The following is a 23,522-nucleotide window of genomic DNA, read 5'->3' on the forward strand; positions in this document are numbered from 1 at the left end:
AATTATACAAATAGTGTAATCCAAATATCGAAAAAAGGCTAAATTTTTGAAAGGAATTATCCGAAACCAAAGGGAGGCGCATTTCATATTTTTTAAATTTGAAGACGAGTTTGAAATAATTACTGTATGTAATAAACTAATTTAAATGTTGCGCCATGCTTAGAGCGTCCACTATAAGGCGGACGCGGCTATAGCCGCGAGCGGGGCGGAAGCGGGGCGGTAGGCGCGGCTATTATAGTGGAAGGGGTGTCCGCCGCGAGGGTGGACGCGGCTGGTGGGGGGGAGGGCGGCGGACGAGGCTTCGCCGCGAGTGGGGCGAGGACGCGGCGGTGGGTGTATAGGCGCGGCTATAGCCGCGGCTATTATAGTGGCGGATATCCGCCGCGGCTATAGCCGCATTTTTTGAATTTTTTTTTTCGTTTTTTCATCTATAAATACCACTCCCCCTCTTCCCCCACTCCCATTTTCACAAAATCCATACACCCACTTTCTACAAAAACACTCTCTACAAAATGCACCGAGGAGACGACGAATCACCCGACACTGAGGAATCGGGATATGACAGCAATCCATCTCAGCCGTCGGTCCATCATTCGCCGCCATCGGGTATTGGCGGATATGCTTCTCAGCCATCGGGATTTGGCGGATATGCGGCTCCGTCACAGCCTTGGAGTTGGAATCAATCTCCACCACCGTGGGCATCGAGTCCACCCCTTCCTCCATCTCAGTCGTGGAGATCCTCACCAACGCCGCCCGCTTTACATCGGAATCTGAGTCGTTCCGCTTTTGGAGATTACCGACCCAACCTAGACGCGCTTCACCTGCCGCGGCTGGGTTCCCCTTTCCAAGCCAGCCAATCTCCGATCACCGAAGCAGATCAAGACGCATTTGATACTATGCTGGGTCTGCTCAGTCGACTGGGGTTGGTTGATAATGCGCCTGGGGATACCGAGGCCGGCAGCAGCGAGAGAGGAGGAGGAGAAGAAGAAGAAGAAGAAGAGGAAGACGAGGAAGCCGACTCCGACACCGAGTAGATACAACGAATATTCGGGGCCTAATTACCTCGTATTCTAGTTATTTATACTGCGATTATTTAAAATACACTTGATTGAAACTAAAAAATATTTAAAAATGAAAATTGATTATAAAATTTGGGGGCTATTGGAGTTGTCCACTATAGTGGCGGAAATAGAATTTTGGGCTATGGACAATAAAATTAGGGCTATAGATAAAAACTGAGGCGGGGCTATTGGGCGTGTCCACCTTACAGTGGACACCCTTACATAATTACGCTCTCAAATGTGGCTTTTGCCCTCTGTTAGAATTGAATTTTGAGAAAGCTACCGAAATTAACGGTAAAAGCAGTTTCCCTTAACTGGGAAGTTCGAGAAGAGCTCTCACAACCGGCAAACGGTTATAATAAAATCTCGTAATTCCAGCTATGCGGGGGCACAATAGTAATTTCACAAAAGATCAGGTGTCACTTCCGACTATTCCTCTTTCCAGCTTATCTATCCGCGTTGGATAGATTTTGAGTGTTGCGAACCAAAAATTGCTACACATTGTGGTATTCTTTTAGGATGTGTTTGATTATTTGAAAATAAAACAGAATAGACAAAACTGGGGAAATTATCCTCAGATAATCCGACAGGAAATATTATCATCTTGTTTTTAGTTCGGCATTATAGCGCATACAAATTGCAAAATATTGTGTTACTTCTTTAGGATGTGTTTGATTAAAGGAAAATAATATGCAAGAGATGGGATCTGGAAAATTATGTAATATTTCAGAAAAATGGATCAAATTCGCCAATATTTCAGAATCTGTGATTGAATTCGCTAATCGTTTAGAATATGAGATCCAGGCACGCGATTTCTTCATAATATAAGCTAAAGAACCACAATATGCTAGTTGTCGAATCACCGCCGTGAACTTTTGCAACGTTGAGAATCTGGCACGTTCAAGTCCGTTAGGGCGCTGTTGGAAATACTCATCTTGCCATGCCAACATGTTTAGCAATGTGCATGTACAACAATATGCACATGTGGAACTGACTCCTAAACTCAACTGGACTTACATGAGCTATTCAACCTAATAATCCGGACGAATGATGTCTGGATCAAACAATCTTCAACATCAAAACTGACATTTTCTCAGTATATAGATCTATCAAACACCAGAGAGAGAATTTTGGAGAAGGATGTAGATGAATTGTGATTGTTTTGTATTGTATTCATCGAAAAAATTTAATTAAAACCTGTAAAATGATTCTTTTTAATAAATCAAAAAAAACAAATTTAACTTGCAATTCATTTCCAAGCCATGAAACACAACCATGTTCTAGGCCGAAGTGCAACTCAGGCACAATCTCGTACCATGCTAGCAACCCCGCACCCAATTCGATCATTCTGCACTTCCTGCATCTCATGGTTCCAAACTACTCCCTCCGTCCGCGACTAGGAGTCCCGTTTTTCTATTTTATCCCGTCCGCAAATAGGAGTCTCGTTTCACTTTTACCATAAATAGTAATAGGGTCCTACCTTCGACTAACTCATTTCACTTATATTTCATTTAAAACTAATATATACAAGTGGGACCCCAATTCCAACAACTTTTTTCCACCCACTTTTCTTAACATTTCTTAAAACCCGTACCCACATGGAATGAGACTCCTAATGACGGACGGAGGGAGTACATCACTATTTTTTGGCGCTCCTCATTTTTCCGGTGAGGATGCCCATAACACAAATGACTTCATAGTGTTAAGGACCGTTTCCTTAACGTCGATTTCCACACAAAATCAAGAAACAAGATGTCGTCGTTGTCGAGTGCCCAACGTTGGGTTGTGACTTGGACAGCAAAAAAGGGGAGGTTGAGCGCGAGATCAGCCTCGTCGGCAACCTTAGGAGATGTTTCTTGTTTGCTACTCAATTGAGCCAAAAGAATGATAATTTCATATATTGATTGAATGAATAAAGTGATAACAATAACTCCTATTTATAATGCTACTGACTTAATGAATAAGAAAACAAAGATATAGAAAAAGATATGCAAATCCTTAATATATCTAAACTAAATAATAATAGTATAAGACTCGTATCAACTCCCCCACGGTTAAAATCCACCTTGTCCTCAAGGTGGGAACCACGAACCAAGGATGAGAGTTGAAAGCAAAAGCTTTAGCTAGACGTCTCCTCCTGAATCAAACACATATCGAACAGCTGAATGTCTCCCTTTATCACCTCCAAGAATGCTCAAATATGGCGTGTCATTGCACGGAGGGATGAATCGTGTATCGACGTCGAGTGATGTCGAACGATGAACAATACTTAGGACATTGCCATCAAAGAAATCCACGTAGAAATAGGCAGTTATCCTTACACCAGTGCAAACACTTCCTCTCTTAAACCAACAATTCGTAACATCCGTCGATGACATTTGAGCAACACTGAACGTTGCGATTATCTTCTCCACTTCACCAATAGAACCATCCTCCTTTTTATCTTCTAGCAATGTCTCTTCCTTTTCACCAATCTTCTCATCATATACCCCAACGAGCACTTGCAGTGACTTATTGTCGTTCTTGACAATCCCTTTGTTCTTGACGAACTCTCCAGGGGACTCGTTGTTTGGAACATCAAGAGGAGCGCCATCATTGTGAACATCGGTAATGTCATTGGGAACATCATCGCCGAATACTATCGTGGGAGTATTATCAGTTTTCTCTTCGGCTAAATTCTCATCTTGAATGTTCTCCTCAAACTCCTCCCCATCATCCGCATAACAGAGAATGCGTTGTTTACACACATGTCCCATCACCCATTTCTCGGGACAGTGCCAGCAGAGACCCAACCTGGACCGTTCTGACTTCTCGGCCTGGGAGACCCGTATTAGCGGCAGGCATTGCTGCTCCGGAGTTTGACTGGTCACACGTGCGGGCTGACTGTACAGGTCCCGCGTTGGCTTTTCGGTGGAGTAGCGGGGCTGGTGGGAGGCGGGCTGGACTCGCGCTCTCACCTCCTCCCGAGGGCGAGGTCGGTCCCAGCACGTCTCCGAGCGTCGGGGCCAGTCAACGGTTGGATAGCCGCGGTCCTGCTGTTGAGCCGATGGGTCCCAGCACGTTGGGCGGTGCCGCTGCGTTGCGGTTGGCGGGTAGCGATCAAACCCTAATTGGGTCTGATGATCTCTGAAGAGGTAACGAGGTGCGTAGGTGTCGTTCAAGTGAGGATATATCCTACTAGCAGGATAAAGATCCTAACTAAGCCTAGACCTCGTCTTCAAAGATTCCTCAACCCACTTCTACTGATCAGTATAGTGGAGGTAAGGGTCGAATCCCACAGAGATGGTGCGTTTAAACTACTGCGGTGATGTTTTGGAGGGTTGGTTAGTAAAAGCCGCTATCCAGAATCTTCCTTGCCGTCTTCTTGGATCCGAAGTGCCCTCCACATGCTAACGAATGGCAGTGGGTCAACACATCCCGCTGTTCCCAGTCAGGAATGCACCTTCTTATCACTTGATCGGATCCTACCCTCCATAGGTAAGGGTCGTCCCAAAAATAATATTTTGCCTCACTCTTGATCTTCATTCGTTGGGCTTTGGTAACACTTGGTACCTCTGGAAGTTCTCCAGTTACTAGGTAGTTGGCCAGGTCCGCATACCATGGCTCCTGCCCTACATTCTCTTTTCCTTTTGCTGCATCATTCTGACCAGTAAGTTTGTACACTTCTTCCCAATCAATTTTTCTGGGTGCAAAAATCACCTCACATAAGTGTTCCTCTGGAAACTTGTCGTGCACCTCCTCGCTGTTTCCTTCTTGCACTATTCTGCTCAAATGGTCTGCCACCTTGTTTTCGACTCCTCTCTTATCTTCCACCTCCCAATCAAATTCTTGTAACAAGAGTACCCATCGGATCAAGCGTGGTTTTGATTCTCTCTTGGTAACTAGATACTTAAGGGCTGCATGGTCAGTGTATACTACGACCTTAGATCCCAGCAAATATGGCCGGAACTTCTCGAAAGAAAACACCACTGCCAGCATCTCCTTTTCGGTGGTATCGTAATTCCGCTGGGCTTGATTTAGAGTCTTGGACGCATAAAAAATTACGTGCCTCCTCCCATCGATCTTCTGACCCAGCACGGCCCCTACCGCAAAGTCGCTGGCGTCGCACATTACTTCGAAAGGATGGTTCCAATCAGGAGCTCGTATGATAGGTGCGGATACTAATTTTTCTTTGAGAAGATCGAAAGCTGCCTTGCATTGCTCATCAAAAACGAACTCCACATCATTTTGAAGCAGTCTGGTAAGGGGTTGGGCGATTTTGGAGAAATCCTTTATAAATCTTCGATAAAATCCAGCATGTCCCAGGAAACCCCTTATTCCCTTCTGATCAGTAGGGAATGGTAATTTGGATATGACATCCACCTTGGCTCGATCCACCTGGATACCTCTTTCTGAGACTACGTGTCCTAGGACTATCCCTTCGGTGACCATAAAATGGCACTTCTCGAAGTTCAAAACCAGACTCTTTGCTTGACACCTTTCCAAAACTATGTCCAAATGATGAAGGCAAGAGTCGAACGAGTCTCCGTAAACCGTGAAGTCATCCATAAATATTTCTATGCACTCCTCAATCAAATCGGAAAATATGCTCATCATGCATCGTTGAAACGTACCTGGAGCGTTGCATAAACCGAAAGGCATGCGACGGTATGCATAGGTTCCAAACGGGCAAGTAAAAGTGGTTTTGTCCTGGTCCTCAGGATCCACGTGAATTTGGAAGTACCCGCTGTACCCATCTAGGAAGCAGAAAAATTTTTTCCCAGCTAATCTCTCTAATATCTGGTCGATGAAAGGCAAAGGAAAATGGTCATTCCTTGTTGCGTTGTTCAGCTTCCGGTAGTCGATGCACATTCGCCAACCCGTGACCAGCCTTGTTGGAATCAGCTCGTTCCTCTCATTCTTGACAACTTGGATCCCGGATTTCTTTGGAACCATGTGGATCGGGCTGACCCACTCACTGTCCGGCACTGAATAGATAATCCCTAGCGACAACAACTTCAAGATTTCCTTTAAAATTTCCTCTCGCATGTTAGGGTTTACCTTCCTTTGAGCATCTCGATGAGCCTTCGCTCCCTCTTCTAGCCTGATGTGGTGCATGCAAACGTCGGGGCTTATCCCTACTAGATCTGTAAGGCTCCATCCGATTGCCTTCTTATTCCTATTCAACACAGCCAGTAGCCGCGCTTCTTGTTCTTTTGTGAGACTGCTGTTTATGATTACGGGATATGAGTTCTCCTCCCCGAGGTAGGCATACTTCAAGTTCGATGGTAACTTTTTTAGCTCGACTTGGGGTGGAAGTGTGTCTTCGGGTAGAGGGTTTTTCTGGGCCTCCCCGTCTTTCTTTAAATCTTCCCCTGAAGGTTCTTCCGTACTGACTGGAAGCTTGGCCCCTGCGGCTCCAATGAACGCCGACTTTTGACAGAATTCCTTGATCGCTCCTTCTATTTCTTCGTCGGTCAACCCCTGGCTACTGATCAAATCACACCACGCAGCAGCTTCTTCGTCGGCCTGATCACAAGCATCTAAAGCCTGGAGTTTTTCCTGTAATAGTTCGGTCTCAAGAAAATCTTGGACTAGAGGGTCAATCACATCAACAAAGCATAGATTTTCAGAATCAATGGGTTTCTTCATGGCATCATTTATATCAAAAGTAAACTTCTCACCATTAAAATCAATGCAAATAGTCCCCTCGGCCATATCCACTATTGTCTTAGCCGTTCTCAAAAAAGGTCTCCCTAACAAGACTCCACTAGACTCTCTCGCTTCATGCTCACTCATTTTGATCACATAAAAATCAGCAGGGTATGTGAACTCCTGTACTCTAACCAACACGTTCTCTAAAACTCCCTCAGGGCTTATGCACGACCTATCAGCCAGCTGGATCAACACCCTAGTGTTTGACAGCCTCACTCATTTCAGTCGGTTATAGATTGATAATGGCATGACATTAATGGAAGCTCCAAGATCACACATCGCATGTTCAACTTTCACATCCCCTATAGTTATGGGTAAAGTGAACATACCTGGATCGGCCCTCTTGGGCGGCAGTTTCTCTTGCACAATTGCGGATGCGATCCCTTCCACCATGATTTGTCCATCTTTTTGAGCTTTCCCGGCTATGAAATCCTTAATGAATTTTCCGAGCGGGGGTAGTTTCACGGCTTGGAGGAATGGTATGGTGACGTCCAACCTTCCAAAAATCGACAAGTAGTCGACCGGGTTCTCTTTCTTCCTCTTTGTAACAAATCGGAATGGGAATGGTTTCTCCCCTTTTTTCTCTTCTACGGGTTCCTCAGCAACTTTCTTTGGTAGCTCTTGGGTCCGAGCCTCCATTCTGGGATTTTTCTCTTGAGGAGGTTCCTTCCTGGTCAGTAAGGCATCGGGTTCCTCTCTTATACTTGGTGTATCATCCAGGAAGAATGGATCCTGCATTCGAGGCATGAAATTCCCTATTTCCTCAGCTGAAATTGTCTCGCCTCCTATCTTCGTTCCATTCGATCCTTCACTCGGCTGTTTCGGTTGAGGGGCATCATAAGTAGTTCCTGACCTCAACGTGACCTTACTCACATTTGCCTTCTCGGGCATTTGGACTGTAGATGGGAGTTTTCCTGCATTTCCCTTCAAATCACCCATCGAACTGGCCAGTTGAGCTAACTGCCTATTCATCATATCCATGTTCGCCTTATGTTCTTTCTGGGCATTTTGCATCCCCTGCACGACCTCATTATGGGCTTGCAATTCTCCTTTGATGTTCTGTTGTAGCATTTCACTCATCATGTCCTCAACGGATCTCCTCGGCCTGTTCGAGTTTTGGAAATGACCCGGCCCTTGGTGTTGATAGTTCTGGAAGGTTTGCTGTCCTTGATTAGGCGGGTATTGGTTATATTGGGCAGGAGGAGTGTACTGATCTTGAGAATATTGATTCTGGTGCTGGGCTTGGAATTGATTCTGGTTCTGATGGTGTTGGGATGCTTGGTTTGGTTGATTTTGGTAGTTTTGGAAATTCCTCTGATGGGGTGGCACGTAAACAGGGTTCGAGTTTGAGCTTTGTGGGTTATGGTTTTGGGCTTGTTGGTTTCTTCCTGACCAGTTGGGCTGGAAGTCTGGGTTTGCTGGTCCACGGTTAGGGTTTTGGTTCGGGTAAGGGTTATATTGGTTCTGGCCTTGACCTTGGTTCTGGTTTTGGTTCCCTTCTCCCCATCGAAAATTCGGGTGGTCCCTCCATGGTGCGTCCCGTTGTCTCCCCTGGATCCAATTCCCATTCTGGTTAAAATACCCAGCAGCGTTAGCTTGCTCCGTACTGATCAAGTCATTCGGATGCTCGTATTGGGCCCCTTGATTCCCCTGCTCTGCACCCTTGTAGTTTCCAGTTGGGAGAGGTGGTGGAGTGCTCTTCTCGATGGCACTCAAAAGTGACTTCTTCAGCTCATCCATCTTCAAGTCCATTTTCTGCTCCAGCTTGTTCTCCTGATCAGTAGTCGATGCAACAGCAGCCCGCTCTCGGTTGTATCCTTCCCTTGAATGGTCATACTCTTTCTTTGCATTCAGTAGCTTCCTTAGGACTCTCTTTGGTTCGCTGACCCGTAATTGCGTGAAGCTTCCTCCCGAAGATGAATTGGCCAGGTCTTTGGTTACCGCGTTCATGCCCTCGTAGAAAGTATGATGTACTTCAATGTCCGCCATGCGATGGTTGGGACACGATTCCAAAAGACCCATGTATCTTGCCCAATAGTCGCTCAAGGGCTCGTCATATCCTTGCTTCACATTCGTTATTTCTCTCTTCAGTGCGCTTGTCTTAGATGACGGAAAAAACTCGCCCAGGAATGCTGACTTGAAGTCGGCCCAAGTCTCAATAGAGTCAGGGGGCAAGCGCATGAACCAGGTGTTCGCTTCCCCCTTGAGCACAAATGGCAGAGCTTTCAGCCTATAATCATCTTCAGTCGCTCCTGCTGGTCTTCTCTGCGCCCTACAAATCTTACAAAATTCGTGAAGGAACTCATACGGCCCTTCATAGCTTTTCCCGCAGTATGTAGGTAGAATCGCTATGACATGAGGCTTCACGTCACAAGCAGTCTGTCCCGGGGTGACCACGATAGCTTGCGGTGGTTCTCCTTCGGTATGCGCATTCAGCGTACCGATCTCTGGATCTTCGTCCATGTTGGCAGCCATTCCTGGATTGCCTTCCAACAGTGGTAACTCCACGGGAATTGGTCCTTCTATGGTGTACTGTTCTTCGTCGCTACTCGTGTCTAGGTCAGACAGAGTTGTTGACAGGCCAGAACGAGTGGTCACAAGTATGGATCCTCGCTGAAGTATCTTCGGTTTCCACGGATTAGGATCCGAACTGCTTCTCATAAACTGAAACAAAAGAAAAAGAGAAAAAATTATACACAATATTTACGCCAAAGTATCACACACAATAGTATCTAAAACGCCATCCATCCCCGGCAACGGCGCCATTTGAAGAGGTAACGAGGTGCGTAGGTGTCGTTCAAGTGAGGATATATCCTACTGGCAGGATAAAGATCCTAACTAAGCCTAGACCTCGTCTTCAAAGATTCCTCAACCCACTTCTACTGATCAGTATAGTGGAGGTAAGGGTCGAATCCCACAGAGATGGTGCGTTTAAACTACTGCGGTGATATTTTGGAGGGTTGGTTAGCTACCACGCTCGGGTTGAGTTTCTACCTAGGCGAGTAATTAAAGGGTGGCGTCCTACTGACTAGGATGGGGGAGCAGATCATGGAATGCAACTGTGTACGTGGAAATGAGGGGACATGGTGTAACAGAAATTGTTTGGCAAGGACGGTATTTCTATTTTTGGCTAAACAGAATATTCAGAGTGTAGTGGAGGTAGTGGTGACTAGGCTGACAGATCTGCAGGTACAACCAGAGGTGAAGGACAAAAGAAAGCAAAAGTAAATAAAAGTAAGGTGGTCCCCAATCTGGATGTAGACATCATCTTCTCCAACAACACAAATTAAACTCAGATAACAATTCCAGATCCAACCCGGCAAACACAGATTAACAACTCGCGAACACAGATCTAAAACTAAGAAATCAAATCTGAAATCAAACGCTGAAACTGGACTTCTGCATGCTGGTCAACATGAAAGATCGATTCAGAAAATAAAACGAAGCCTTGCATGCAACGATCTACTTCCAGATCAAACAGTACTTGTTTACCTATCCTAAAGAAATTTGTTACGTAACAGAATTTAGAGATTTAGCACTTAAAACACCGAGAAACCTCAGATCTAAGCTAACTAGACAAGGAAAGAAAAGAACACTACAATGAACGAAACGGAAATCAACTTCATAGCATTAACACGTTCGGATATCCAAAGCAAGCATTTCAAAACAACAAAATCCCAAAATGTAACAGAAATCCAACGTAAAGACGGAGAACTAATTAAACTACGAAAGCAATTTAAAAAATTGTTTGCCACTCCGGGCGATAAAATCTCTGACTGGAACTACGATCTAGCTAACTGGAACGGACGATGACTGGAACTCGGGAACATTCTGAACGTCAGGTGATCATGGCTCGGCGAGGCAAGAAGTGGGACACGGCTGAAAGACTGAAATTGCCGAGAGAACTCTCTACCTAAAGATAATGGTGAATTGAAGTCTATCCCCCGGCTCCTTCTCTCTCCAACTTGGCTACCTTTTATAGGGAGGCTACCCTTGATTTTAGGGTAAATCCTCGCTGCAATTTGACTTCTTTGCCCTTAATTGTGGGTAATCCGTCCCAGCTATCCGTCTTCTTCATCTCAAGCCGTTTTAGCACGTATACGGATCAGTATGAGACCATGCTGGCGCTTTTTCTACCCGAACACTCCGGAACTTCCCTACTGGCCAGAACACTTATCCTGCACACTTTGAGCAACTGCTTTGCAAATATAATCATTTAAACCTGTAATACTGACCAGTAACCGAGGCCTAGAATACGACTTATCAATCTCCGCGATCAGATAGGTGGCCGCCCCTCTCGACGTAGCCACCGCAGTGTCGAGGCCAAGCGTCTTGCGCGCGATCGCGGTACCCGATGGGCTGGTATCTCGGCCATGGGCGACGATCAGGTGGATCCAAGTGGTGTGAGACGTAGGGTGATTCTGGATCAGGCCACGACGGCGGACGGAGTACTTCCACCCGGCTGCTTGGAGGGTCCCAACTGGTTACACGGCGAGGTTGGGCCGGCTGGTAGGGACGGAATGGCTGTGTGGTCTGAGGGAAGTCGTATTGACGACGGCGATAGCCGGCGTAGTCGTATGACATGTTGACGGACTGAGGCGTGGCTGTGGTGGTTGATGATCGTTTGACTTCGACGCGGCACGCGGGAATCCTTCCCGTCGGGCGCTGCAGAAGTAGTGTTGTCCTGCGGCTAGAGCTCGGCGGACAGGCGGGACTCGACAACCAAAGCAGTTGCTGTGCGCGGAATGTTTTCCGTCGGGCAGCGGTGTAGCTTCGGTTCGAGATGGTGGGAGGGTCAACTCTCAATGAAAGCACCAGTTGTTAAGGACCGTCTCCTTAATGTCGATTTCCACACAAAATCAAGAAACGATATGTCGTCGTTGTCGAGCGCCCAACGTTGGGTCGTGACTTGGACGGCAAAAATGGGGCGGTTGAGCGCGAGATCAGCCTCGTCGGCAACCTTAGGAGATGTTTCTTGTTTGCTACTCAATTGAGCCAAAAGAATGATAATTTCATATATTGATTGAAGGAATAAAGTGATAACAATAACTTCTATTTATAATGCTACTGACTTAATGAACAAGAAAACAAAGATATAGAAAAAGATATGCAAATCCCTAATATATCTAAACTAAATAATAATAGTATAAGACTCATATCACATAGTTTCCTTACTACCACTATAGGCACATTTAATGAACACACGATAACACATTCAACTAAAAAGTATAACGATACTACCACTATAGGCACATTTAATGAACACACGATAACACATTCAACTAAAAAGTATAACGATTTGAATGTATTAACTAGATTAACAATATCATGATACATTGACATCTAATAAGTAATAATCAAGGTTTTTCTTACAATAATTATATACATATGAGTCATTATGATATGACATTATGATTGGGTGGCATTATAAATTTACAATGCACTAAAAATAAATTCATGTGGCTGAGTTTAACAATGAACACAACCCTAATAATATTTTAATTTAATAATCATAAGAATGAAGCATAATAATTTAACACGCATAGTCAACCGGTTCATCCAGTCGCCCACCTCCATCGTCTTCTTATCTTCCAAACTCCCTTTTCTTCTCTCACACAAAACACGCACTAAAAATTCCATATTCACACGCACAAAATTCTCCTCCACCCCCAAAAATTTCCGAAATTCCTGCAATCAATCGCAGAAATAATCATACTATGCCAACGAGCTCAATCACTTCTTCCAAGTAAGTCTCGCCGCCTCGCCGGATCGCCCCAACATGATTTCCCGTTTTGCCCCTCCTTCAAATTTACCATTTCCTAACCCTAGCGGCGGATTCCTCGTCGGTGCTAACCACACTTCCGCTCGCTTCTGCTGCCGATAGTTGTACATTTTTTTTCGTTGACTTTTCCAAATTGAATTTAGTTGGGGAGAAATTCATTCTGTGACACATATTGCGGAAAAATAGAGATTCGATTCATTGATTTTTTTTTCGTTTTTAAATAATTTTTTAGTGTGATTTTTTTTGGTTTTTGTTGTTAATGGAGCCGAATTTGGGGAAGCCGAGCTTCCTGAGGAATATTCTGGTGCGGCTGTTTCTGTTCTGCGTGTTTGTGATCGCTCTCCGATTTGCTTACGTGGTCACAATCCGAGGCGAATCCTGCGACGTCGGCGATTTCTGCTTCTTTGCCTTGCCGGATAACATCGACGTCGTCTCCGGAGTCGGGGAGGTGACGAAATCAGGGGTTATTTCGAGCTCTCCGCCTTCTAAGCAGAAGAAGATTCCCGATCTATGGGCGACGGGCGGTTTCCAGAAATCGGTGCAGTTTTACTCTTCAATTTTCCAGGATCTGATGTCGGAGGCTTTTCTGAGCCCTAATATGAAAACCTTGTGCGTCGACACCGCGACCGGAGCCGATGTGTTCGCGTTGAGGGAATTGGGGGTGGAGGATTCGATTGGCATTTCGAAGAAAGGGTTCAAGCCGCTGGTGGTGCCAGGTCAAGGTTTGAAGCAGCCGTTCAGCGATTCGACTTTTGATTTCGTGTTCTGTGGCGGAGGCGTGGTGGAGAAATCGCGTAAGCTCGGCAATTTTGCGGCGGAGATTCAGCGGACGATGAAGCCCGAAGGGTTTCTGGTCGTCCACACTGGGACCAATGATACTTACAGTTTTGAATCATTACTTGGTTTGTTTAATTCTTGTAAATTGATAAGGAGTAGGGATATTGATGGATTGAATTCCAAAATGCCATTCATTCGAGAGGTTGTTCTGCAAAAATTCGGTGGAGAGGAGTCTGTGGAGGAAAAATCTGGTGATTCGGCGAAGAAATGCAGTGTTCCGAGCTATAAGAAGGATTTGATCAAGAAAGCAGAGCCATTGATTGGGGAAGAGCCGAAAAAGCCTTGGATTACACTTAAGAGGAATGCTCAGAAGATTAAGTATTTAGCCTCTTTGGTTGATATCAGTTTCAAGCCAAGGTATGTGTACGTTGATGTTGGAAGTCGAAGCTATGGTTCGAGCATTGTGAGCTGGTTCAAGAAGCAATACCCTAAGCAGAACAAGACGTTCGAGATATATGCTATTGAGGCAGACAAGACTTTCCATGGTGATTACAAGCTTAAGAAAGGGGTTACATTGCTTCCCTATGCAGCGTGGGTGAGGAACGAGTCCTTGTTCTTTGAGATCAATGAGGACCCGGGCCACAAAGAGGTAGAGAAGGGTAGAGGGATGGGCAGGATTCAGCCAGTTCAGACCTCAGGCGGCTCTACATCCTCTGGCAATGTCGACCAGATCCAGGGCTTTGATTTTGCGGATTGGTTGAAGCATAGTGTGACAGAGAGAGACTATGTGGTGATGAAAATGGATGTTGAAGGCACTGAATTCGAATTGATCCCTAGGTTGTTTGAAACCGGAGCGATTTGCTTGATTGATGAACTGTTCCTTGAATGCCATTATAACCGGTGGCAGAAATGCTGTCCCGGTGAGAGGTCTGCGAAGTATGAAAAAACGTACGGGCAGTGCTTGGATTTGTTCACATCTCTAAGGAAAAGTGGAGTTCTAGTACATCAATGGTGGTGACTGGTAATACACATATATCCCAACTGTACCATTTCTCATTTGCAAAATGTCTGTTTCTGCAAATGAATGAAGATGCTTTGGCGTTATTTGGTTCTTTCTTCTTTCCTCTAGCTTTAGTTACATTTGATATCCATATGTACTTACTCTCCTTTCAAAGAAAAGTCCAATAGATAAAATATCAATATTATGAATTTGTTTGAGCTCTAAGTTTCAGTTGCTTTGCACAATGGGATTATCAGATAGTAGCTTCAATAGCCTGCTTCGCCCTAGAGCTTTCGTCGCGTTAGAAAATGAACTCTCTCATGATCATGGTTGATTTTCCATTACTGCCTGAATCAAAACTTGCTATTGCTGCTGAATGATGCCATCTTCTGCTTGAATTTTTTCTGTTTTCCCCGAGTTGATGCAAAGAGATATAAATGATTGTTGAATTCATCTGTTGAGCAATGAATGAAGTGTTTGTTTACTGGAAAAATTGAATAGAAATAGTGTGATTGGTGGTAGAGATGGTAACTTTACCATGTGAATTCTGTTATAAATGACATCTATGTTAATCGTGTTGTGTTGAGCGAAGAGGCCTTAGTTTAGGAGAGGGAAATGCAGGGGGTGCAAAAGTAGTTGAGTCATTAGTTTTGTTCAAGCTGTAAAGACTAGAACAGATCATACATTACAGATGAAATGCCCTGCCTATTCTTGCAATCTGTGTGTGTGTGTGTTTGATACACACGGGAATTCAGATGAATACAGCCTGGTATTTGGTATAAATGAAGTAGTGGTTACCTGGATCTGTCTCACACAATGATTGGCATTAATCATACAAGAATAATCATATGATTGGAAAAATATATGTATATTAGAAAGAAAGTAAAATGAACATGCTGTTTGCTCTCTTTTATTTTTGTTTTGTTTTTGTTTTGTTTTGTCTTTAGGTGCTCAGGACTTTTATTGTATGTGCATTGTGCCCAGATACATAATCAGAATTCTAAGGGTAATTATTTGAATTTATTTCCATAAAGTGATAAATTCAACTTAAAAATGCAATTTGCATCCAAAAACTGTAATTCACAGGTAAAATTAAGAAGAAATATAAAAATAGTAAAATAATTTAAAATGTTTTACAAATTCTCCTAAAGAACTTATAATTTAGCTGGATCCAAAATAGTCAATTAATCAATTTCGTGAAAACTATAGAGGCAGAATAAAGGTTGAGAAACTACAACACTATTAAAATTATTAAATGGACCAAATGGGCTGGGCCAGGTGAGAGTAATTAAACCCTAGCCACAACACTAAAGTTGTCAAATGGACCGAGAGGCAAAAATACATAAATCTAGAGTTCAAATATTGTGCGGATTGGATAGTAATCAGGTCAATCTGATATTGATCTAACCCAATAAAGTTAAATCTTAACTCATCTCGAAATCATCGGATTCTTATTGGGTCCCAATTCAATAACTTCGTCCGTGTTCACACAGGTATCGTGTCATGCATAAAAATGTCAATTCTACCATTAATGATAGTAAGTTACTATACAATTTAGTTTGATACGACACGATAACAACTAGAGCATGATATTACACAATTAATACTAATTACAACAAAATTAAAATTTTATTATGATTTAAATCTATATAAAAAATTAAAATTTATTACTCCCTCCGTCCTTGAAAATTTGTCACCTATTTCCATTTCCGTCCATCCCTAAAAATTTGTCACCTTTAACTTTTTGACATTTTTCTGGACGAAAATACCCCAAATGGGAAAGGGCGAATTTGTACTTTATTTTCTCTCTTTACTTCTTCCTTTTTCCTATGTCTATACCAAAATTAGAATTGAAATTATGGATTTGTTAATCTTATTTCCTTGTGTTCTGTTAATTTTTTTTATCAATTTAATCATATGATGATAAATTTACATTTTCACGTCGTTTTCCTTCATCACACTAGAGTATTTGTGATTATGCTTCGAATGTGGAGTATAATAATTAATGATCTCGTAAATAAAATATTAAAAATTTGAATGACGAATTTCAACAAGTGAATATCTGAATCTAATCAATCGTAAAGTGGGGAATAATAAGCGATAAATGGAATGGATGAAATTATGTTAATTTTGGTTGTGTGTATTTAGCAAGTGGGTGGTGCCCGACAACTTATGTGGGTCCCATATCATAAACTTCTTAGTTGAACATTTGATTTTTCTTATTTCCTTGTTCAAATATGTTCCATCTCAAATTTTCTTGTAATTATACGAGTCATTTACAGAAAGAGGAAAAAGGAAGAAGAAAGAAAAAGGAGAGAAAATAGTGTATAAATTTGGCCTCCATTTATTTGGGGGTATTTTCGTCTTAAAAAATGTCAAAAAGTGAAAAGAACCTTAAAACGTGCATAAGTACAAGTATAGGGCAGCAAATGATATTTTGCAAGTATAGGGACCGCAAACGTGTGTCGTGATAAATATAGGTCCTAAATATGTAATTCACTCTAAAACTAATATATAAAAATAGGACCCATATGCCACCAACTTTTTTCAACCCACTTTCTATTACATTTCTTAAAATCTGTGCCGGGTCAAATGGTGACAAATTATTAGGGACGAATGGAGTATTTTTTAATTAATAAAAAAAACAATTTATTTATTAACAGATAAATTCATATTGCTTCGTCCCACATTAAAAGTCCCCTTTTATTTTTACGATAAATAATAAATATGTCTCATATTCTATTATTGTACATTTTATTATAAAATTAGTATTATATAAAAGCGAGATTCATGTTATACTAATACTTTCTATATACTTTGCTTTACATTTCTTAAAAATTTTTGTGGAGATAAATGGAGACTATACTATAAAATGGTGAAGTATTTAAATTAGATAAAAGAAAGATGTGGAACAAGGGTGGTAGTGTATTTTATGGTAGATTTACTAGGTTTAGCGGAGTTCGAGAAATGACAAATCACAACTGAAAAATGAAAAATGAAAACTGAAAAATGTTTCAATAGTAGTGAAATAAGCTTGATTTCTTTTATATTTGGAGCGTGGATAATTCAATACGGTGTGTACGTTGCACATCTACTATAATTTCGCAAGGATTTTGATGTTCATTTACTTTTTTTTTTTATTGTATTTTTTACTTATTATAAATCAAAGTTATTTTTGTACATTTTCTGTTGCAAATTATGTTAAATGTGAAAGAAAAACATTATAGTAGATCAAAATTAGGTGTACAATACTTTACCTTTCTTTAATGTGCACGCCAAGTTGAGTTAGTTACACCTAAGTTACTTTACGAAACTAAATTCATGGAGTATATTCTTCGATGGCAACTGGATTATTCGAGAAATCCAAATCAGTTCATACCAAGTTATGTTGATTGTCTCAATGTTGAATATACTCGTAGTGGTAATCTACCCAATTCTGCCCAGATTTACCACATGATCATGTTTCACAAACTCTCCCGGGTAGAACCGGTTTTGGGTATGGATAATGGGTTGGGTGATCCGAAACTGTCGCAACACTCATTGTCATGACCGGATATAACCCCTCCCCCCCGACCCACCATAGGTCCACGAGAGCCAAATGGAATCAGGCAAAGGAGCTTCCGCCAACTCCGCTGCAGTTCAATCGGACTCCACGACGAAGAAGGAGAAAGGAGGGTAAAGCTCATATATATGCCCACAAAATATTTTCATGTGAGAAGTATGAAGAAGATGAAGTTTTAAGTTAAGTATCAAGGGCTATTGTTGTTTTAGTATTGCGGTGGATTTTTCTTTTTGTGTTTGCTTATTTTTTGGGATGCTTGGTGCTAGGATGTTTTTAGTTCTTTTGCTTTCTCTTGTTACGCTTTAGTTTGGAGACCCAACCTTTTCTGTTTGTTTGTTTCTTTCTTTTTTGGGATGCTTGGTGCTGACATGTTTTTAGTTCTTTTGCTTTCGTTTGTTGCGCTTTGGTTTGGATACTCAACTCTTCACACTCGAACATTGCCTTTTTGGAGAGTTTTTTTTAGCTTGAGCACTGAATTAATAATAAAAAAAATGCTATTCTTGTTGGCATTTTTTTGAAAACCCTAAATCAATTCACGTTGTACAGCAAAAAAACGAATTTTTCTAATTTAATAGAGTATATTGCTTAAATTTTTCAATTGGCCTGGCCAACTAACCACAGTCCAACACAGTGTACACGTGTTTGCATCAGAGGGTCAATTTGGTCATTTGAGTAGACTGCGGCTATTCTAATTTGATCAAGTATTTTGAGGAGTAACAAAATTAACCATTGCAAGTAAAACTCCTCTCCATCTCTCTCTCTCTCTCTCTCTCTCTCTCTCTCTCTCTAATCAGTAATCACTAATCACCAATTCACAGACTATCCCAACTCTGTAGATTTTCTTCGCTCCTCCTGCTCCAGTTAAGGTACTCGCCGATTCCTAAATCAGTCGATTCCTTTGTTGATCGAATCGTTTTTTTCCTCAGCACGCTCTGCTCGTGATTATTAGGTCTCAGATTGCTCTACTGTATTGTTGCATCCAATTTTGTTTTCGTAATTTGCTTTTTTTTCCTGGATTGACATTGGTGCTTTTGTGGCCGTGATTGTTGGAGAATCCCCGAGATATTTCCTTGTTTGCTGATTTTGCACTTGAATTGATTGTGGATCTCAACTCGATTTAGTCTGGAATCACTCGATTTTCATCTTTCGCGATTTATTTGTGCTCTATTTACTTGGTGATAATCTTATTAGATGAATTTGTTGGTAGGCGAATCGAGGGGCTGGATCAGGGCCACATCGTGGTTGTAGTTTTTGGCCTTTTTCTCTCTTATTTTGAGAAATTTCGGAAAAACAGTCTAATTTCGCAAGCCTTTCGAAATTTAGGATTAAATTCACTGACCTTATTGTGGCATGCGAATTTTTCGGAAAAAGGAATTTTCGATTTTTTATCTATTTATTCTTCTTTTTTCTTATTTTTGCTCTTATAACATTTATAAATAGACTAAATTACCCCTAATATTTTACTCCAATTTTATTTTGGATTTCTGTACACCTCCATTTCTCCATTTTGCGTCAAATTGCAGCTCAGCAACTCCAATTTTGTTTTAACAAAATCAGGCCATCCATAACATCTTGAAAAAGAGGAGCTGATAGGCAAATCACAAATCCAATTAGAGATTCAGTATAATCCTACTTTCACACAATCTTTCATCACATTCCACATTCAACCAACAGAGGAGAAGAGTAGGCGATGGCAACAACTCGAGAGAAATTGATGGGACTGTTGAAGGAGGAACTGGCGGCTCGAAGCACGCACAACATCAGCTAGGCTGGGACAGTGCAAGCTCGGCAAGAGCCTTGAGCGCGACCAACGGCGGCCTTGGGCAAGCTCATCTCAACCTCGATTTGGTCGGCGCCACAGTACATGTAGCCAGTCGGAAGATTCACGAGTCTGAAATGTTGAACGAAGGTTGCATCGCAGTTAGGGATTTAAGGGACAGGGGCGGAAAGTGATGGCTGGCGAATACAGAGAGGACGACGACACTCGCAGTAGCATGCGGCAGCAGCGGCGAACCATCGGTATTTCAGGCGGACTGGCGACGGCGAAGATGAGTATAATCTAGGAGGAGGGTGGAGGCAGAAGGGGAGGAAGAGGATGAGGGTGGACTAGCGGTGATTAGCCGTGATTTTTAAGAATTTGGTGGAAATAAAATTATTGGAGCAAAAAATATAAAAATGGGGGTAAAAATATAATGGGTAATTTAGTCTATTTATAAATATTATAAGAGCAAAAATAAGAAAAAAGAAGAAAAAATAGATTAAAAATCTAAAATCCCTTATTCCGAAAAATTCGCATGCCACGATCTCATATATCGAAAGGCTTGCGAATTTAATCCTAAATTTCGAAAGGCTTGCGAATTGAGACCCTTTTTCCGAAATCTCTCATAAATTTTAAATGCTGTAGACTGGAGGAATGTTCAATGTTATTTTTATCAAATAAAGATTAATGATAACAAAATTTACTGAGTGCTGTGTTGCCAATCATATGTTATCTCTGTTTTCACTTTTTCAGCATTTCTGAATCATATTAATAACAGGTTTCCTATCTTCAGTTCATTATAGCTCTCTTTGGATGTTTTGGATAATCCCGTTATGCTTAGAATTTCTAATCATAGGCTTCCTTCACTCCTTGGGATATCTTCAATTGCTTCATAGTCTAACTCTAGTAGTATTTCACAATCTTCTTTATTTGTTTGTGTGGAGAAAAGAGCTAAGGATATGTAAATTTATGAAGAATCATGAGTTAGATTGATTGATTCGTCCAAGTGTCATTAATTAGGGTAATGAACAGTGGTTCTACAAGCTAAAGAGTTGGTTTGGTGGTTCAGGTGTCGAGAAAGAACAGGCAGAGGCAGTAATAAAACAAGGTGTTGATACATAGGTACATCTTATTTGACATTTCAAAGTTATAAAGCTGTAATTGTGCTCATTGTTTTTTGTATTTCTATTTCAGCTGTAAAAGTTGACAGGATGTCCGGACAGACTCAGCGCTTGAATGTTGTTCCAACCGTGACAATGCTTGGAGTAATGAAAGCTCGGCTGGTTGGGGCCACGAGAGGCCATGCATTGCTCAAGAAGAAGAGTGATGCTCTGACTGTTCAATTTCGACAGATCCTCAAGAAAATCGTTTCCACAAAGGAATCGATGGGGGATGTCATGAAAACTTCCTCATTTGCGCTTACAGAAGCCAAATACGTTGCTGGTGATAACATCAAGCACTCTATTCGCGAAAATGTGAAGACTGCAACACTCAAGGTTAGATCACATCAGGAAAATATTGCTGGTGTGAAACTTCCAAAATTTGAATACTTCACGGATGGAGAGATTAAGAATGACTTGACTGGTCTGGCGAGAGGAGGCCAGCAGGTCCAAGCATGCCGCGCAGCATATGTGAAATCTATTGAGCTGCTCGTCGAACTTGCTAGTCTCCAGACATCGTTCTTGACCCTAGATGAGGCAATCAAGACCACAAACCGCAGGGTCAATGCGCTGGAGAATGTCGTGAAGCCACGCATAGAAAACACAATAAGTTACATCAAAGGAGAGCTGGATGAACTGGAAAGGGAGGATTTCTTTAGGCTGAAAAAGATTCAAGGTTACAAGAGGAGAGAGGTTGAGAAGCAGCGTGATTTTGCCAAGGCGTATGCTGAGGAGAAGGCTGCTGAAGAAATGTCGTTGCAGAAAGGTATATCTCTCACCTCTGCTCATGACATGCTATCCCAGGCCAACAAAGATGAGGACATAATCTTTTAAAATGCTTTGCAGTTTGATATTGTTCAATTATGTTGTGATCTTGCATGATTTCTGCCTTGATGTAGTTATTATTTGGCGAAGAGGTTATATTCCCGGATAAGAGCCTTATGTATGTGTTGTATTTATTCGTCAACCTGTTGACATTGTCGACTTTTGTTGGCAACAACATCTGCTCATTCAATCTTTGTTAAACTGTTAAATGAATAATCTTTTCATCCGTAGATTCTGATGTTAGATTTTTTATTAATCTATTTTTCATTTTGTTCTTCTAGCGAACATTATTGGATTGATAGTTCAGTATCGAGACATCGTTATGTCACCAAACGAAATCTGTATATCGTCCCCAATTTCCGTAGTTGTACGATTTGTGTAGTAGTATTTGTATTGTATCTCTTAATTACGTATATCGTCTCCATTATCAGCTCTACTCTTTGGTAAATGCAATATTCAATTTAGGACCATGGTCTCGGACTTCACATCTTTGGCCTTGAGTAAACCCTCTATTTACGACTTCAACGTTTATCATTTCTTTTTATTAAGTAATCATGGATTATTTTACAACTTTTTTACAGTTATATTATTTGTAGCAGGAGAAGGAAGTAACATTGAACAGGTTATAATAAACCCTCTTCTCACACACAAACATAAACAATATGCAAACATTGCAAACAGAGGTGCGCTAGGGTAACATCTTTCTTAAAGTGACAACGTGACAACAAGTAACATGCAATCTGTAATACATATGCAAGCAATATGTGATACATAAGCAAACAATTCGGCATATGATTCCAAGCAATATGAGACACGAAGTCAGAGCACTATCGTGACACTATAGTTAAAATGACAACCTAGACAAACAATTTGCGATACATAGGGAAACAATCTGCGATACATAGGCAAGCAAGCCTGCCACATGGCATGTTAAAATTAAATCTGCTCATAAATCTAAGGATTCTCATTAAGAGCATCCACAATGGGACGCCCGATGGCACGCCCGATGCGTGCCATCGTCCGCGCCATTGTGGGATCGGCGGACGATGGGCCCGGACGATAGGCCATCGTCCGCGCCATCGGGCGCGCCATCGGGCGCCCCATTGCGGGATCGGCGGACGATGGTCGCAGACGATGCCATGCGTTTTTTATTTTTTTTTTCTATTTAAACCTCGTTTCTCACTCACTTGTTCATACGAACATCTCGCCTCTCTCGTTTCGCTCCTCTCTCACATTTCTACCTATCTCACATACCAAAATGAACCACGACGATGACACCACTAGTTCTAGCTCCTTGGAGTCGGGTAGTTCGCACTCGGAAACCTCGGCAGCCTTAGATGCAGTCGTTGAAGAGGCCATGGCGGAATGCTTACTCGAACTGCAGCGCGAGGAGGCGGAGGCGGCGGCGGCGGAGCAGATCTGCAGGCCTATTCGACGTCGGACGTCTGTCCAACGCGACCACGCGGCAGCTCACCAACGTCTGGTTGAAGACTATTTTGCCGATCAACCACGGTGTTGACCCACTGTTTTCCGCCTGCGATTTAGAATGCCGCGTTACCTATTTCTCAGCATTGTCCGGACGTTGTCGTCACGTGATGAATACTTCACGTATCGGGAAGACGGCATCGGCTGATCCAGCCTTACACCGTTGCAAAAGTGCACGGCTGCACTCTGTCAGTTGGCCTACGGCACCACGACGGACATTTTCGACGAGTACCTCCACGTCGGGGAGACAACAGGCCGGGAGTGCTTGAAGAGATTTTGTAGGGGAGTTGTGGAGGCCTACGGCTACACATATTTGCGCAAGCCGACTGCCGCTGATTGCCTGGGCCTGATGAAGATGCACGAGACGGCGCACGGCTTTCCTGGGATGCTAGGGAGCATTATGCACTAGGAGTGGAA

General features: G+C 42.4%; 2 protein-coding genes across 6 annotated transcripts; both read left to right on the top strand.

Annotated features, from left to right (window-relative positions):
- Positions 1-12,327: 12,327 nt before the first annotated feature.
- LOC121792084 lies at positions 12,328-14,539 on the top strand. Its single transcript, XM_042189881.1, has one exon. It carries the CDS (start codon positions 12,797-12,799, stop codon positions 14,330-14,332), a length of 1,536 nt encoding a protein of 511 aa, XP_042045815.1. The 5' UTR covers positions 12,328-12,796; the 3' UTR covers positions 14,333-14,539.
- A 3,165-nt stretch (positions 14,540-17,704) lies between these two features.
- Positions 17,705-21,850, top strand: LOC121792085 (V-type proton ATPase subunit D-like). 5 transcript variants are annotated; one of them, XM_042189884.1, is made up of 3 exons: positions 17,705-18,056; positions 20,705-20,757; positions 20,830-21,850. In XM_042189884.1, exon 3 carries the CDS (start codon positions 20,847-20,849, stop codon positions 21,627-21,629), a length of 783 nt encoding a protein of 260 aa, XP_042045818.1. In that variant the 5' UTR covers positions 17,705-18,056; positions 20,705-20,757; positions 20,830-20,846; the 3' UTR covers positions 21,630-21,850. The 5 variants fall into 5 exon arrangements, with proteins under 5 accessions (XP_042045818.1, XP_042045820.1, XP_042045819.1 ...); XM_042189886.1 differs by lacking the exon at positions 17,705-18,056 and adding an exon at positions 18,095-18,742 and having other exon boundaries at positions 20,656-20,743; XM_042189885.1 differs by lacking the exon at positions 17,705-18,056 and adding an exon at positions 18,095-18,742 and having other exon boundaries at positions 20,705-20,743.
- The last annotated feature ends 1,672 nt before the right edge of the window (positions 21,851-23,522 follow it).

This window comes from Salvia splendens, chromosome 2 (genome assembly GCF_004379255.2).
Source record: "Salvia splendens isolate huo1 chromosome 2, SspV2, whole genome shotgun sequence".
NCBI lineage: Eukaryota > Viridiplantae > Streptophyta > Magnoliopsida > Lamiales > Lamiaceae > Salvia > Salvia splendens.

Coding starts and splice junctions, on each gene's coding strand:
- LOC121792084 (XM_042189881.1), top strand. CDS start 12,797: ATGGAGCCGAATTTGGGGAAGCCGAGCTTCCTGAGGAATATTCTGGTG.
- LOC121792085 (XM_042189884.1), top strand. CDS start 20,847: ATGTCCGGACAGACTCAGCGCTTGAATGTTGTTCCAACCGTGACAATG.